The sequence below is a fragment of the Saccoglossus kowalevskii genome, chromosome 11 (assembly GCF_978046115.1).
Source record: "Saccoglossus kowalevskii chromosome 11, keSacKowa6.1, whole genome shotgun sequence".
NCBI classification, from domain to species: Eukaryota; Metazoa; Hemichordata; class Enteropneusta; family Harrimaniidae; genus Saccoglossus; species Saccoglossus kowalevskii.
The window spans coordinates 23,745,214-23,760,644 of NC_140651.1; the positions used below are offsets into that span (position 1 = coordinate 23,745,214).

General features: G+C 38.3%; 1 protein-coding gene across 1 annotated transcript; it reads left to right on the forward strand.

Moving 5' to 3' along the window:
• The first annotated feature begins 641 nt into the window (after positions 1 to 641).
• LOC100373586 (protein phosphatase 1 regulatory subunit 3B-like) lies at positions 642 to 6,873 on the forward strand. Its single transcript, XM_002739398.4, has 2 exons — positions 642 to 1,421; positions 6,652 to 6,873. The coding sequence occupies exon 1, from the start codon at positions 724 to 726 to the stop codon at positions 1,387 to 1,389; it is 666 nt and encodes a 221-aa protein (XP_002739444.2). The 5' UTR covers positions 642 to 723; the 3' UTR covers positions 1,390 to 1,421; positions 6,652 to 6,873.
• Positions 6,874 to 15,431: the final 8,558 nt, after the last annotated feature.

A 15,431-nucleotide genomic window follows, 5' to 3' on the forward strand; every position in this document is an offset into this window, starting at 1 on the left:
GAGGGATTACATCAGTTGCGTTCACGTTAGTCGGTACCCACTTGAGACCCACTCGGCTCGTGCCGAAATCACGCCCCCACTCTTCGATTTATTAATTGACACGAACATGGAAACGCAGGCAGCAAATCTCGGCACGTGCTGAGTTGGACCGAGATCGATTTTTTTTTCACGAACACGTTTCGGCACGTGCTGACTCGGTGCCGAGTTTCGGGACGTGCCGAAATCTCTAACGTGAATGCTACCAGTATGTACACGCGTCAATGCGTGATTATACACGTCAAGGTGCATGCTAAAGTCTATACACACCGTCTGCATGTTGCAATACTAGTACGCTCGTGTCCCCGTGACGACAATTCACCACTAAATAACGTGATTGGATAATTACGACGAAGAACTTAAAAAAGTTAATTTTAGCCATCCACTGTATTGGGAAAATACAATGATATCAATGATAATATTTTATCAACGAGGTTCAATGAATTTAGAGTCCACTGTATTAGGAAAATATAATATCAATAACCTTTGTGAATGGGGTTTATACTATAGTAAATTTAGTAGTGCACTTATAACGCACACTTCTCTGCAATGAAATCGAGTGGGCGGTGAAATCACGTGTTCAGTGACGTAATATCAACGCATTGCACCTAGAACCAGTTTGTCACGGGCTTCGCCACTTCTCAGTTCATCGTTGTTACAAGGTGACGTATGCAGTAATTGTTTGCCATGGATTTTGAAATCGGACTTGATTTTGAAGCCAGTTTGGTCGAGCAGATGGCCCGTGACGGCTTTCAGCCGAAAAACGATGTTTATGAGACTTTGGGAATCGTTCCCGATAACAGACGTATGCCACCACTTAAAAATATATCTGCCACATTCGAATTACCGAGTAGTGAAAAGCAGAGCGACGACACGATCGATCAACTAGTACTGAGTCAATACCTATTGCTGGAAGACGTCAAATGCACCAATCGCGAAATCAGCGGCATGGTAAGGGTGGCGAACATCGGGTTCTCAAAAACAGTCAAGATTCGATACACGCGAAATAACTGGCGCACAAGTGACGACATTATTGCCGACTATGTACCCTATAACAAACCTATTCCAGAGAAAACGAGTTGCCCTGAGACGCTGAGCGCCAATCTGACGGAGTGCAAAGAAAAGACGGAAGATACGAAGCCACCGGTGACGGAACGATTTGCCTTCGTACTACCAATACCAAAGGATTTTGGCGTCGGCTCTCGTCTAGAGTTCGCCATCTGCTACGAAGTAAACGGCCAGACTATATGGGACAATAATAATGGACAAAACTACGGTTTCGAGTGTTTAATTAAAGACCTGAATCCAAACCACGTGGAAAGCGACAAATGGTGGCATCACTTCATGTATTAGCTGTCACGGCGATGGTGTTTTATACAATAACGGTAAATATAATCTTATATTGGGGTTAAATTCTGTGTCACATCACGATAAAACCAAATTCACGTAGCGTTGTTCTCTGTATGTACATGTACCATTATTTCATCACCATACGAGTAGTATCCGTTACTGGACAATAATCAGACTTCGGATCTTAATTACTATTGTGAGTTCACTGTACTGTGAAATAGGTTATTCACTACTTAAATCATGCAAGTGCCCTAAATATCAAATCAAATGGCTATGATTCAACTAATTTGTATCACGGCTGTTGCAAATTGGAGGTTTTGGCCAATCAAATCGTTGTTATGGATACGCGCAGCTTAGTTAATATGTATTCAATTTGTCGCAACATCCAACAACTATACAATACAAAAACCCGATTACAGCATATATCTACGGACATTCTAGAACGTTCACTAGATAATTCAAGACAGCCATGATGGTACAAAAATATCACCTTAGCATTCTTCGCGGTGACTAAGCTAACAATGCGGCAATGAAATTATTTCACGTCTTAACAAGCACAACGGGTAATCAGAACGCGACCCCTTGAGTGAACTTTGTCTGATTTGCATAGCCGGTCTTTCACCCGGCGTAGTACGTAGCATGAAATACAGACATGCGCCTATCTGATAAATAAATGGAGCAGACGGAATCATTCTTTATGTTGTGCGAGGTTGTATTAGAAGAATATGGAATAAAAACGTGGAATAAAAAAGAAAACACGTGTTAAAGTTCGTGTATTAATTTGCAGGTTGCACGCAAATCGTGTATTGTATGCGATCACAAGCGACTATTGTTAGGGCAAGACGAAATATTGAGAGTGGGTGACGCTGTCTGGCATGGATGCTATCGACAGCAATATTGGGAAATAACGGTGGATAACATACTAGTATAAAACGATGTTCCACAAATTTGATTGGTGCGAATCACAGGTTTAAATACTGGTGAACGAAACGAGTGTTCGCATCGTGTCTGTGTTGACAAGATAACGCATACTATAAGTGTGATAAAAACCGGGCATTGACCTAATGAACCCACAATAATAATAATAATCTACGCTACTTCATGGTTTGATTCTATTTCATCAGGACGCCTGATTTTTCAAGTAAAAGCATTTTACTCGAAATCTTCACGCAATTCACGCGACATGCGCCGGGATCGTGGTGTTTGGGTTAGAACGCGCCTTCGACATGTGATCGCCTTATCACGTTCTCAACAGCTGATCCGCATTCTAACGTGGCTATCCGCCCTCCACCAATCAGATCGCCGGATTCACGATTTATATTCTCTGTATAGAAGTTAGTTAGAACATGGCTTTGTCAGCTGATCTTGATTGACTGTACAGCGCAAAACAAAAAATAAAATTGAATAAATTGTTCCAAATTGTTGCCACGTTAGAAGTGATCAGTACCGCGCAAAACAAAAAATAAAATTGAATAAATTGTTGCAAATTGTTGCCATGCTAGAAGCCGGTTATAAAATGACACGCTCTTTATACATGATTTTGAATTCACTCGCGCTCCGCTCTCGTGACTTCAAAACCATGTATAAAGGGCGTGTAATATTATAACCTATACTTAGTACACCTCGTGGATTCGAACCTTTTTGTTCTGACGCAATTTAGCCAATATCTTTCGGTCCCAAAAAGGTGATGTAAGCCGTCGCGCTCTGACGTCTTATGTGAGCATTTTTGCCAACCAACATCATGTGAGTAACAAGTGTCACTCACTGATCAGCACAACTTTGCCCATACATTATTTTATTAACAGCGACACATTAGAGTATATTTAATAACAAGAACAGCGCACGCCCGGTCAGTTCTTGCCAATCAGTCACTGTGCAGTATGTGCACAGAACGTGAATAGGTGCGACTGCCTATACAGACCGGGTGTAGAAGACCTCAACGTGTTTCACTTGTATTGTCTACTACTGAAAAAGAAGGCCACCTAAACCCAGTCATTCTGACAATCATTCTCTCAATACTAGTATTATGTGCATACAAAAAGGAATTTTATATCCGAGAGTACTACCCTGCTCCATATCAGACAGCCTCAATGCGAGAGTCAACGCGAAGCTATTAACAAGATTGTACCTGATTGGCGATCAGACCAATCAGAGAGCAGCTTGTTTGCTGATGGCTTTTTTTCGGACCAATCAGATAGCAGCTTGTTTGCTGATGGCTTTTTTCGGATCAATCAGAGCGCAGCTTGTTTGTACGAAGTACCAAATTCTACCTTGTATATAAACCTTGATTCAACCTCAGACAACTAATAAACGTTATTAGTTGTTTGAGATACAAATGAGAACTCCCAATTCTAGGATTGCACCAGGAATTACGTGGGAAATGTTTGTTGTTGCCACCTTTAATCTTTCTTTTGTTTTCATCATAACTGAAGTTGAAAATATATTTGTTGTTGATTTCCCGACCGGTAATAGCGTTTTGTAGGTTTGAAATCAGATCAGATATTTTGTTGATTTGCAAGGTCCATTTCTAGCAGCCGTTGCTGGATTAAAATGACAATAGATAACAAAAGATAGATTAACTTTGTAAACAACATAAACAGTAGTGTCCTATGATTCTTTGGTGCAATCCCTGGGCTTGGAAGTTTCCCCTTTAACAACGTGACCCATTGTGTACTACAGCGACACCCTCGTACCTTTCCAATTACCTTTCGCATTTTAATTAAAACGGCATATATTGTTGTCAAACTTTTTATCAGACACTAGCTGAGGGTCCATACAAAAATGTTGCTCTTTTTATTTCGGTTTTCAGTCTTTGTGATTGTATGTTAGTAATTTAATTTGGTGTCCTTAAAGTATTGGGATTTTATCATTACCGCACGTAATGTGACAATATGACGTCACTGAAGTAGATATTCCTCATGGACTTGTTGGATACTTCCGTAAAGGGATCAGGTCGTACTGTCCACGGCCTTTTGACAGGAATTACAGAAAGATGTCTTTCCATGCATATAGAATCATTTCAAAAATATACAACAAGAGGTGCATGGCAACCTACTTATTATAGCAGACAATCGTTTTCTGGCGTTTTCGCTGTTGCATTTTCCAAGGGAGTTCCTACTGCAACTTTGACGTAATTTGATCAATTAGACTTATCCTCGTTTAACCTAAAGTAAACGCCATCAAATAGATTGTTTTTGTCATCGTCGCGCCGCGCACGTGCGACATTTGTGTTGATAAACATTAATTTGCCCACAAGCCAATGCGCTCTTCTAATGGAAATCACTAGCACGAGATTTGACCTGGTGCACTAAGTAACGTCTATGACTCCACCTAAGAAATTACATACATTTGTAGTTAAAGCTTAGTGACGTTATCAGTTTGTACTCGTTAGTCTGCGCAACAGTCAAAATCGTCATCTGAGATCCATATCTCGCTCATGTATAGCGCGACGACCACCGCCCTTTAATAAACATAGTATCGATTGGTAATATAAGCACATGCTTCACTTTAATCGAATTTTATTTACAATTCTATTTGGCTTCGCACGTTTTTGTTTCGCAGGTCCATGGGAAGAACCTCTGTGTCGATAAAATCCTAATATCTAAACACAACAATTTTAATGACACAGAATGAATGAGAAATTACTAAAATACCATCACACAGACGAAAGACCAATACAAAAAGTGCTATGAACCCACAGCTAATCGGACACCAATGTTAGTACGTGATCCAGACATGACACTATCATGATGTTAATTTAAAGTAAAATAACCAATGTCGGTAGATTAGATACCATTTATTACCTTGTTGTCCTTGTTAGCAGGAACAAATTCGTAAACACGACCTTTGACACCACGCCTTGACCCCCGTATCAGTTCTTGTGCAATTCATTCAGGTGAAATGTGCGTAGAATTTTTGTTTAAACTTTGAACACGTGTGAAAATGTGGGCGTTCATGCAGTCACCTTTGGGCGTCGAGCATGCACGGCAGGTATGCCCTACGAGTGAACCCTGGGACCACGTTTTAGTAGCATCCACCATGCACTAACCACCCTCTCGCTGCGTGCGTTCATTGGGGCGTTCATGCAGTCACTTGCTGATTTCAACCTTCTGATTGACGGCACTGTTAAATCACTTCAGCCCTTTAAATTTTGAGTAACTTGGTCAAAAATCATATTTGAAAGCTAGAGATCGGTCAGATACTTCGGCCCAAAACATTTTTTTAAAAAGCGGGTGACATCCAGACTTATGTTACACGAATATCACGCTTCAGAGTTGCATTCCTACTTTGTATGATCTGCGGAAAAACTATCACTGAACTGACCCTGACCCTTGTAAGCATTCCCACTTTGCATGATTTGTAGAAAACCTCTCACTGACTTGTGTGAGCATTCCTACTTTGTATGATCTGCGGAAAAACTACCACTGACCACTTTGAGCATCATAAGGGCTTTATTTTGGAGAAATCGTATGGACTTCAGTAATCAGGACAATGAAAATTACGCTGGAATTTCCTTCCATATGATTTTATCATTGTTCCACGGTGATTACAATCAGAAGGAGGTATTCTGAATCTAATATGAAGTCACGGTAGAAATGCAATTTTACACCGTGTACTGCATTGTATATACTAGTAGTTAATTTCAATGAATAGTTTGTGTCTAGTCTGGCTTGCTGTGACATTTGAGTAATTTTCAATCTATATAGCATCAAGATTGGCAGTTTGACAGTATGTAGTTCACAATTGCCACATTATAATCGATAATGTTTATCCCAAACAAAATTAAAACTGAAAGGCACCAACAGCATTTGAGGCTTCAGCAATTTCACGGACAGATTCAGCAGAGAGCAGCTTGCTTGCTTGCTCACAGGGTTTTTCGGTGTATATAATTTCGCCTTGTGTCGCCCGATATCCCAGCGTTGTCATACGGAGCTGTAAACTCATTGATACTCCTCGTATTATAAATTCTCTTAATAATCTTCCAATACTGTCCACGGATATATAATCGCTGACGAATATCGCGTAACGCAGCGAAGCTGTACAGCATATATAGCCTGACGAGGTCGCGTCAGTTGCGCCCTCCGCGGTGCTCCAAACCCAATACAGTGAGGTCTGATGCCTTTCGGCCGACGAGGGCGCCACTCACGCCTACATGTCAGACTATACGGCATACAATGGCTGATTTTATTCTGACGTGTAAACATGCTAATCATAAATTTTGTCCTGCAAATTTTTAAAACAGTTTTTGTTATTTTATTTTTACAGCCCCTGTCTTTACTACCGGACAGGACCACGTGATCGAGGACTCAACGAACACAAGGCTGAAACATTGTAGTGATTTCAAGATTAAAAACCTCGAGAAAACGTTGATTTAGAAGACTATTATGAAATGACGTCTTGCACATACAGCCCGCCATCAACGTCGGAGTCCAGCTACTATGGATGAACATAGAATAAGATTAGAGATGATATTAATATATACCAAAATGATATATAGTGTGGCAAATAACGCTTCAGTTTTGACGTTTTCTTCGTGTATATTTTATTGAAATCGATATTATGCCAATCCAGCATACAATATGTCAGAATGTTTCCTTCAATCAGTAAATAGTACGTGTCGATTTATACCTAACACAATTTATGTATGTAGTTGAAACCAGTTTTTTTTTTAATAAATAATTAAAAGCAAAAACACCACGCGAAAGCAGTGAGAACGTTATCACCAAGGACAAAGGACAATGTGTTTTGCTTGTTAAATGGTTTCATCTTTATCAAAATGTATATTATACAAGTGTTAATAAATGCAAGAAATGTAAGCGCTGCTGTCATCGCTCTGCGTCGTGTTCAATATGGGCCAAGCGTGACACATATTTTATTTTAGCTGGAATTAATTTTCGCTAAAAAGACTCTGATTTTTGGCTAGTTGAATGTAAAATATAGGGAAAAAGGAATATTCGCTGAATTTTATTTTCACTGATCCCTTCAGCGAAAATTATTTCCAAGCGAAAATAAAGTATTTTACTATTTTACAGTAAACAAAATTAAAACGCGCGACGTTGTAACGTCATTAACAAACTAGACTGGCAAAATCGGGATTTTTTTTGTTTTACACAAAGAAATAGTGAATTTTTTTAAGTCCTTTTAGCGTGATCACGAAAACTAACGTGGTCACGCTATTTTTCTCGATCACGCTAAAAAGGCTGAATTGACTATTTTTTTTGTAAAACAAAAAAGAAATCCCGACTTTGCCAGTCTATTAACGAACTAACTCTGCTCGCTGCGTTTTCACCGCTTACCTGATTGCAAGGACATGAGTTTCATAATCATTTGATATTTCGATTTGTGAAATAATGTCAAGCAGAATCGATATTACTGTCCAATCTCGGACGGTGTGAAAAACAAAACGTAGTCAAATGGAATGAAGTTCCGATGGAGATACGTCTACTGTATATTTTCACTGTAAGTGGCACTGTTTGTATAACTACACATGTCACAGTGCTTAATGTACTGGTCTACAATAGTTCCGCCGTTACTTTAGAATATTGTGCGATCTGGTGTAAAAGGTTACAATTTCGTTTGCGTAGAGGGGATAGCTCATCATAACGACGGGAACCAGGGAAACAAGCGAATAAATTGCACGAGCTAGAAATCACACACCCCCCTATTATCGCACGGAAACCGATAGATGGCGCTTTAAAACGAAACTCGTCTAATGTTTTTCCGTTATCTCATTGGTATTTCTTTTACCATGGGTAGCAGGGATATTATGCCATATGTTAAAGGGCGGCGGTCGTCGCGCTGCGCATGTGCGACATTTGTGTTCAGAAACATTGATTTTCCACAATCCAATAAGCTCTTCTAATGGAAATCACAAGTATGAGGTTTGGCCTGGGTGCGACTTGCACTAATTACCGCCGGCGACTCCTCCGATACCTTCCAATCACCTAAAACATACCTAATTAAAGCTTGTACTCAGATTGTACTCGTTCATCTGCGCAACAGTCAAAGTCGCCATCACTGTTTATATGAGACTCACATATCTCGCGCATGCGTGGCGCGACGACTACCGCTCTTTAAATTTGCATGCAAGTGACATAGGCTGGGCAAATCATGTATTGATAATGATGGGCCTGTAAAAAAGTGGGTTATAAAAAGTGTCGAAATTGCGATTTTTCTCTCATATTGTGTTCTATAGAAATGTTTTTAAAATAGCGATGATTGTCGGAAAATAGTAATACAAGACCCTCAAAAAAGCAATTACCTCCCATGATGGTTGACCGTATCAACGACCGTAGTGTTGTAACTGTTTACTCTGACATTGGAGGTGAAAAAAAGATGCCCCCATGCTCTGAGTGATAGTTGCTTACTGCGGCGGAATCCTTTGAGACGTGACGAGAACTTACCTGGCTTTGATTGATATAAAATGAAATTAGGCAACGCTGGACGAATAATAATTACATGGAATCTCCAAGATTCAAATAAAAGCTACGATTCGAGTTCGCAACATCGTACCCCTGATTTGATAGATCGGTGATTTAGCTATTGGAATTATCAGACTGCGGTCATGACCGAATGATACGAGAGATATGGGCAGGGGCGAATTTAGAGGGGGCCGAGGGGGCCGCGGCCCCCCTATTTTTAACAACCAACAAAGGATTCGCGCCATCGGCGCTCGCGAACTTGGCCTTCGGCCAAATGATCGGGCCCTCCCCCTATTCCAGAATCCCAGATCCGCCCCTAACGGGGAACATGAAACGGTCTAACTCAATGTAAAGTAAGATGAGTAGTGTCTTGTCTAAATTTAGCAACCAGAGGTAACGTTGATCCTGTTGGAACAAGCCGGTCGGCAAATTGACGATGTGCTGAGGAACGCAATATAACGAAATACTAGTTAGCAAGATTTCTGTTGCAATTTGTAGAACACCTCGTAAACTGTAATACATTTTGCTTATACCGGCCTAAACGAACTATGAAGTAAGTAACGGTTATGTTCGGTAATTACTCCCACAAGGTGTGACAATATCCTACCCACAATCCCTCGTTGTTGAGAAACTGTGGCCTACCTACATACCCAGCGCTTTGATATGACGACAGCTTGACTGGTCTTCTCCATTTTGAAATCCAATCTTAATTTGTTAATGCATCTTCACATCGGCATTCACATCTAAACTATTAATACTCATGGCATTGTGGACTTTGGGCGTGTATGTGTATGTCATTCACTAAATATGTACTACAATGCCAACAGAACAAATCTTTTTATATTACAAGTTTATAAGTTTTACTAAAGATGGACGTCTGGTTTAGAAGAATAAATTACGTTACAATGTATTTGTGAAATTACAGATAAATAGGTACAAAGAAATAGGATATAATGAACACGAAAATAACAGTCAGATTATTGAGCGAACCCCATAAAAGATATTTAATATTTTGTATATTCTCTACAGAAACTTATTTTCACTCCTGTAAAAATCCAACGTTTATATTTAATATAGTGTATATTGTCTTGGTAGTTACTAATTTAACTATATTTAATCACGTTGTTGAAGATTAACACATTTAGTTAAAGCAACATTTCTGCACACATATATCCAGGCCCGTGGAACAATAAAATAAATTATTAAAAAAATCAGCATAAAATATGGTAAACCAAAAATCAGATTATACTTACCAAGACATGTATATAACATATTTACATGAGTAAATTAAATTTAAATACATCGTTTGACCCAACAACGGTTTTACAAAACGCAAATTTATAAAATCGTGAAGTCATAATAATAACCGTTTTATAAATTTCACAATTTGTAGTTCAAAATTGTAGTTCAAAGTTTCCGAAGTTCTTCTCAATAGTCTGATGTTTCCCAAACAAAACTAAATTCTCATTACGTTATTCTGTCCTGGATATTTCGTCCAATAAATTAGAGAAAACTATACTCTATACCCCCTGTCAGTCAATCAATGGAACGACCAATTAATCAACCAATGATACTTTAAATCGTGTCAACTTATATTATTAGGTATACATCAGCGACAAGTAGGTATATGTATAATGTCAACATCCATGATAAAACACGGACAGGAAATCCGAAGGTTTCAAGCATTATCTTTGTCGACAATCAAACTGCAGATTCAGTTGCTTTGAAAACTTATCAAATCTACGGGGTTTATAACTAACGGACGAACAACCCAGCCAAACCCATTTACATCCTGGTTGGAAATAAATAAAAAATATATCAAGTATAATGATCGCTAAAATGTTAAAAAAATGCATTATAGTTTCAAGCATTAATTAAGAAACCAAACTGTACACAAGGCGAAAATGTGCATGGATCTATGTTGTTGTTGTTGTTTTATTTCCCATATTATACAAAGTGAAAATAGTAACAGTAGAAAGTAAGTAAATGAATATATGTACATGTATAAATAAATAAACAAATGAAGAAAGAAACAAATAAATAAATAAACGAACAAAAGTCTAGTAAGTAAATATGTCTAGGAAGAGCAAGCAAATGTATAGTCAAAACATATGTCACGCTTTGTATTAACAAAAAAACGAAATGTACTTTTCTTTTTTCAAATTTTTAAAACAATTCGCACGCCGAGGATTATGGTGGCTTAAAAATGCCAGATATATTTGCTATTTATGATGTTCAGCGCATTAGTTGGCTTAGACGGTATTTTGATCATGATATTCACCATCCTTGGAAATGGTTTCTTCAAAGTAAACTTGAAAAAAATGGTGGTATTGAAATGCATTTCTGTCTGAAATCACTGCCATTAAAACTTAACAAATTTCATTTTATTTAACATATTACAATCCTGGCTATCAGTGTCTGACCATAAATTGGAGGAGCACTACCTCAATCAGTGCATATGGAACAATTGCAACATAACAATTGGTGGCTGTAATATTTACTTTAAAGAATTTGTTTGATGATTGATTTATGTAGGTAAATTCAATGATAGAGGTAATATTTTGGAATGGGATGATACTGTAAGAAAGGGTGTTTTACAGAGTGCTTATCTAAAGTGGTATGGCTTGGTTTCAACATTACCTTCAGTGTGGAGGCCAGATGATTTGTCAAAGTTTGATATTGAAGGTCAAGATCAAATTATTAGTATCAGATTCACTAATGCCAACCAAGGTGATTACTCCTGGTATCATTGGCAAGTATTTCATATCCCCTCGATCAGAGACTATTTTTGCAGTAATGCTTGAAAAAAACAATTGAAATGGGGGAAGAAATTTATAGACTGTCATTTAAATTAACAATTGACACAAAAATACGCGAGTTCCAGTGGAAAGTGATTAGAATCACAATATCTTGATGACAATTGTCAGGCTTCACAAAATAATGCCACGTGTTATTCAGTCTAGTAAATTTGGTTGAAATGATTTGGGTAAAATTCTCAAATCGTTGGGGTAGTTTCTTGACCTATTAGAAAAATAAATGCATTCTTTCGACAATATTATATACAATGTATAGTTGTTGAAGGTTTCTCAGACACATGTAATTCTATTTTTTCAAAGCACTGTAAGATTGTATCTTGTATATTATGGACTTCAATTAAAAAAAACACATCTGTGTTAGAACTTGAATCTCATTATTGTTCTATTCTTTTTATTTCACACATAGCATCACTGGTACTAGTAATACACAACGTATTTCGATTTAGAATATCAATAGACTGGGGTTCCTTTCTTTTTCCTTGACTTTTTATTTTAACAGCACTTTAATATTTCTTTAAACCCATGGAAAGTCAAAAAAATACAGGTATGTGGCTTAAAAGAAAAACCAAATAACAGAAGTGCAAATTAATACATGTTGTAAGGCTTTGATGCAATGTACTCGTCGGCTTGAATGTATGACAACAGTACACAATTCTCAATTTTAAAAGTAAACCCATCTTTCTGATATTGCCATGGCCGATATTTTCTGAATGTTATTATTATTCTAACTGCCCTTCCATCATTTAGAACAGCCCCATTGAATATGTTATATTTATGGAATTCTACATTTTTTCCCGATTTTCTCATTTAGATAAATATCTTAATTATTTCACAGATACTGGAATTGCACAGGTGAGCTCAGCCCACACACTCCCATAAAGTTTATGTTTTACATTCCAACTGCCTTTCCGCCATTTAGAACAGCCCCGTTTTGCTGTTGAATCTATATCTTTAATTTTGCGCCCTATCATTACACTAGTTCGAAAAATACAGTAAGTATCTAGATTTGTTGGGGTAATACACATCTTTTTCCCACCGAAACGTTTTTGTTTGTACCTCTGCTGATTTTTGAGAAACTTGACCAGATGTACGTCTTGAATTTCAGATATGTTCATGTTTCTTGCCTTGTAGTAATTTATTTGTTGCTTATTTTGATAATAAAACCATGAACTAAAGTGACTATGTGTGAAGATTTTATGTGAAATGTGTGTATCTATTGCTCAGTTTCATCATTGAAAAAAGTCTAACTTCAGTGAAGCAGTCACCATAGTTTAAAGTGTAACAGTCATTCCACACTTGATAATGGGTATGCAAATTAGGGCATGGCTGTTCGACTCTATAGATAGTGCTCGTGCTCCCAGTACATTGACACCATTGTACTGCCGACTACTCACCCCGTTCACTCCTATATTTGAACTAACCTGGGTTCATTAAAGGTCGTTATAGTTCAGCGTATTCCTGACTCTCTTTCAAAATTAATAGCGGCGTGGTCCATTTACAGAAACGGCGTGGCATAAACAAACACACCTCAACACTGAGCACTCAGACAGTGCATAACATTTGTCAAAATAATATCATTATTTGTCAAACACAGTATAAACTGACAGAAGCAAAACTTTCACGTACATACTTTGCTCTTGAAAACTATGTTCAGAGCTTGACAACAGGGTGACCAACACATTGCTGAATATTATATTATAGCATTATCAATACCAGTGGATTTTATGACGTCATTGCAGCAGATTATTCGCGACATTATTGAGCATCAAGGCCCTGTACCATGGATATGAATACAATGTCGTTTTCGAAAACGAATAAACAAGAAACTATTAAAAAAAGAAGAGAAATTGTTAGATAACAAGTATTTAATACCAACATCGGCATCAAATAAAACGGTCCATAACCAATAACAGCGGATTTCAATATCGAAATCAGACAATATTTTGAGGGCATCGTCGTCGACTCTGTACGCTAACGCGCGTTCGGTCGAAGCGTTCCATCTAGTACGCGCTCTTCTAGATTCCGCGACTGATGCCGCTGTCCTGGTGGCCCCCTGATTAGTTCGCCTTATCGTGTTGATGAAGTGAGGTTAACTGATGATAATTTATCCAAGCAAATGCGATAAACAAAATGGGGTACAATGTATGTCTACGAGTACAGAGAGATGAATGTGTTCAGTTTTTGTAGTGAGTAGTACAGGGTTGTGAAACGAGATCGACGATGACCGACGTGACTTGTATTTCCTTGGCGTTGACTCCTGGTAAATGTAACAGTCCGGGCACAGTTTGCATAAATAAATGAAAGTATCCGTGTTCTCAGGTGTGTATCTGTTTATTTATACAGTGAGATTAAAATCACTGTTGGTTCTCCTTCTAGGATGGCTAACACCCACTAGCTTTCCGGTCATGTTCGTTTCGTTTGGCTTCTTAGTATTCGTCAAATCCCCGCCCTCCCGTGGAATTTAAAATAACTATTACACAGACAGGACAGTTGCCAATAATATCTACCTTGATTGTTTGAAAACACTAGTGGGATGGGGTAACGATGCAACTACGTACATGTACCCCGGGTACGCACCCCTACGCACAGTCGATCCAGCTGGACCACGGCGGCGATCTAGCGTACTGTGTAGTGCAAGGCCGCAGTGGACACCGATACGGCGTACCAGTCACGGTGTGCCGTTCGCTCGGGCGATCACTGTAATGCTACTCCACACCACACACCAGTCACTCATTTACCCGCAAGGTAAATGAGTTCAATACAATAATATTTGATGGATTAAAACTAGTTTCTTTCTTAGTTTGCCATATGAGACTGTGGAAACAATTTTCAGAAAAAACATTTTAAATTATTCAAATTCACGGGTCGGAAACTGTGAAACTATTCCGTCCACTGTATATTTTTCTCTAATTTTTTTTCGCTTTTTAGAGGCAGCAAATCACCTGGTATTGACAACGCTACAAACTAATAACAATAATTAACTCCCCGACAACCCATAATGGACTCAAGTAAACTTTGTGCGACATATGTACGCCTCGTACATATATGTCGCACAAAGTGAGCTTTCGTCCATTATGGGTTGTCGGGTCGTTCATTATTGTTTAATTATCAGTCACAGTTTGCATTCAAGGAGAAAGAGTACACCGCAAATATATTAATGCATAGATGTGTAGTGTTGCTCACCTCACAGTACATTCGCCGAGTCATGAACCCGAAACGGGGTTAACAAACTAGAGCAACAACACCGCTTATATTGCTTTCAGATACAGATTTGCAATTAGATTCACGCTGCAGTCTATTCAAGCACGTGTTCTGTGTGTTGAATCCTGAGATATACTAGGCAGCGGATAATATGATACAATGAGCACTGATGACATTAATAGCTGGACACCCTGACGCATGTATGTATTTATCGCATCTATTGATGTTACGCGGTTAAATATGAAATGAAATTTGTTACATAAGTACTATTACGGTCGTATAATGTATTAGATTCCCGTAAATCTACGCCAATTAAGTAGCCCATTTGACTAATGATTTAAACCAAAAAATTGTTACAAATTTTTTAAAAAATAACGAAAATTGATGAATGAATAATTTCTGGGTTGGCGGGACCATTGTTTTGGTTTAGGTGATAATGTGCGATAATTAATTCGCTGATGTTAATTATAATTATGTGATGTTGTTGTTGTTGTTGTTGATGTTGTTTATTAACACGTCACGATCTATTGTTACCACGTGTAGTCTCTATACAATCCAAACACAACGGTCTTATTTCCCGCCCCAGGTACATTAGCTGAGAGTTCAG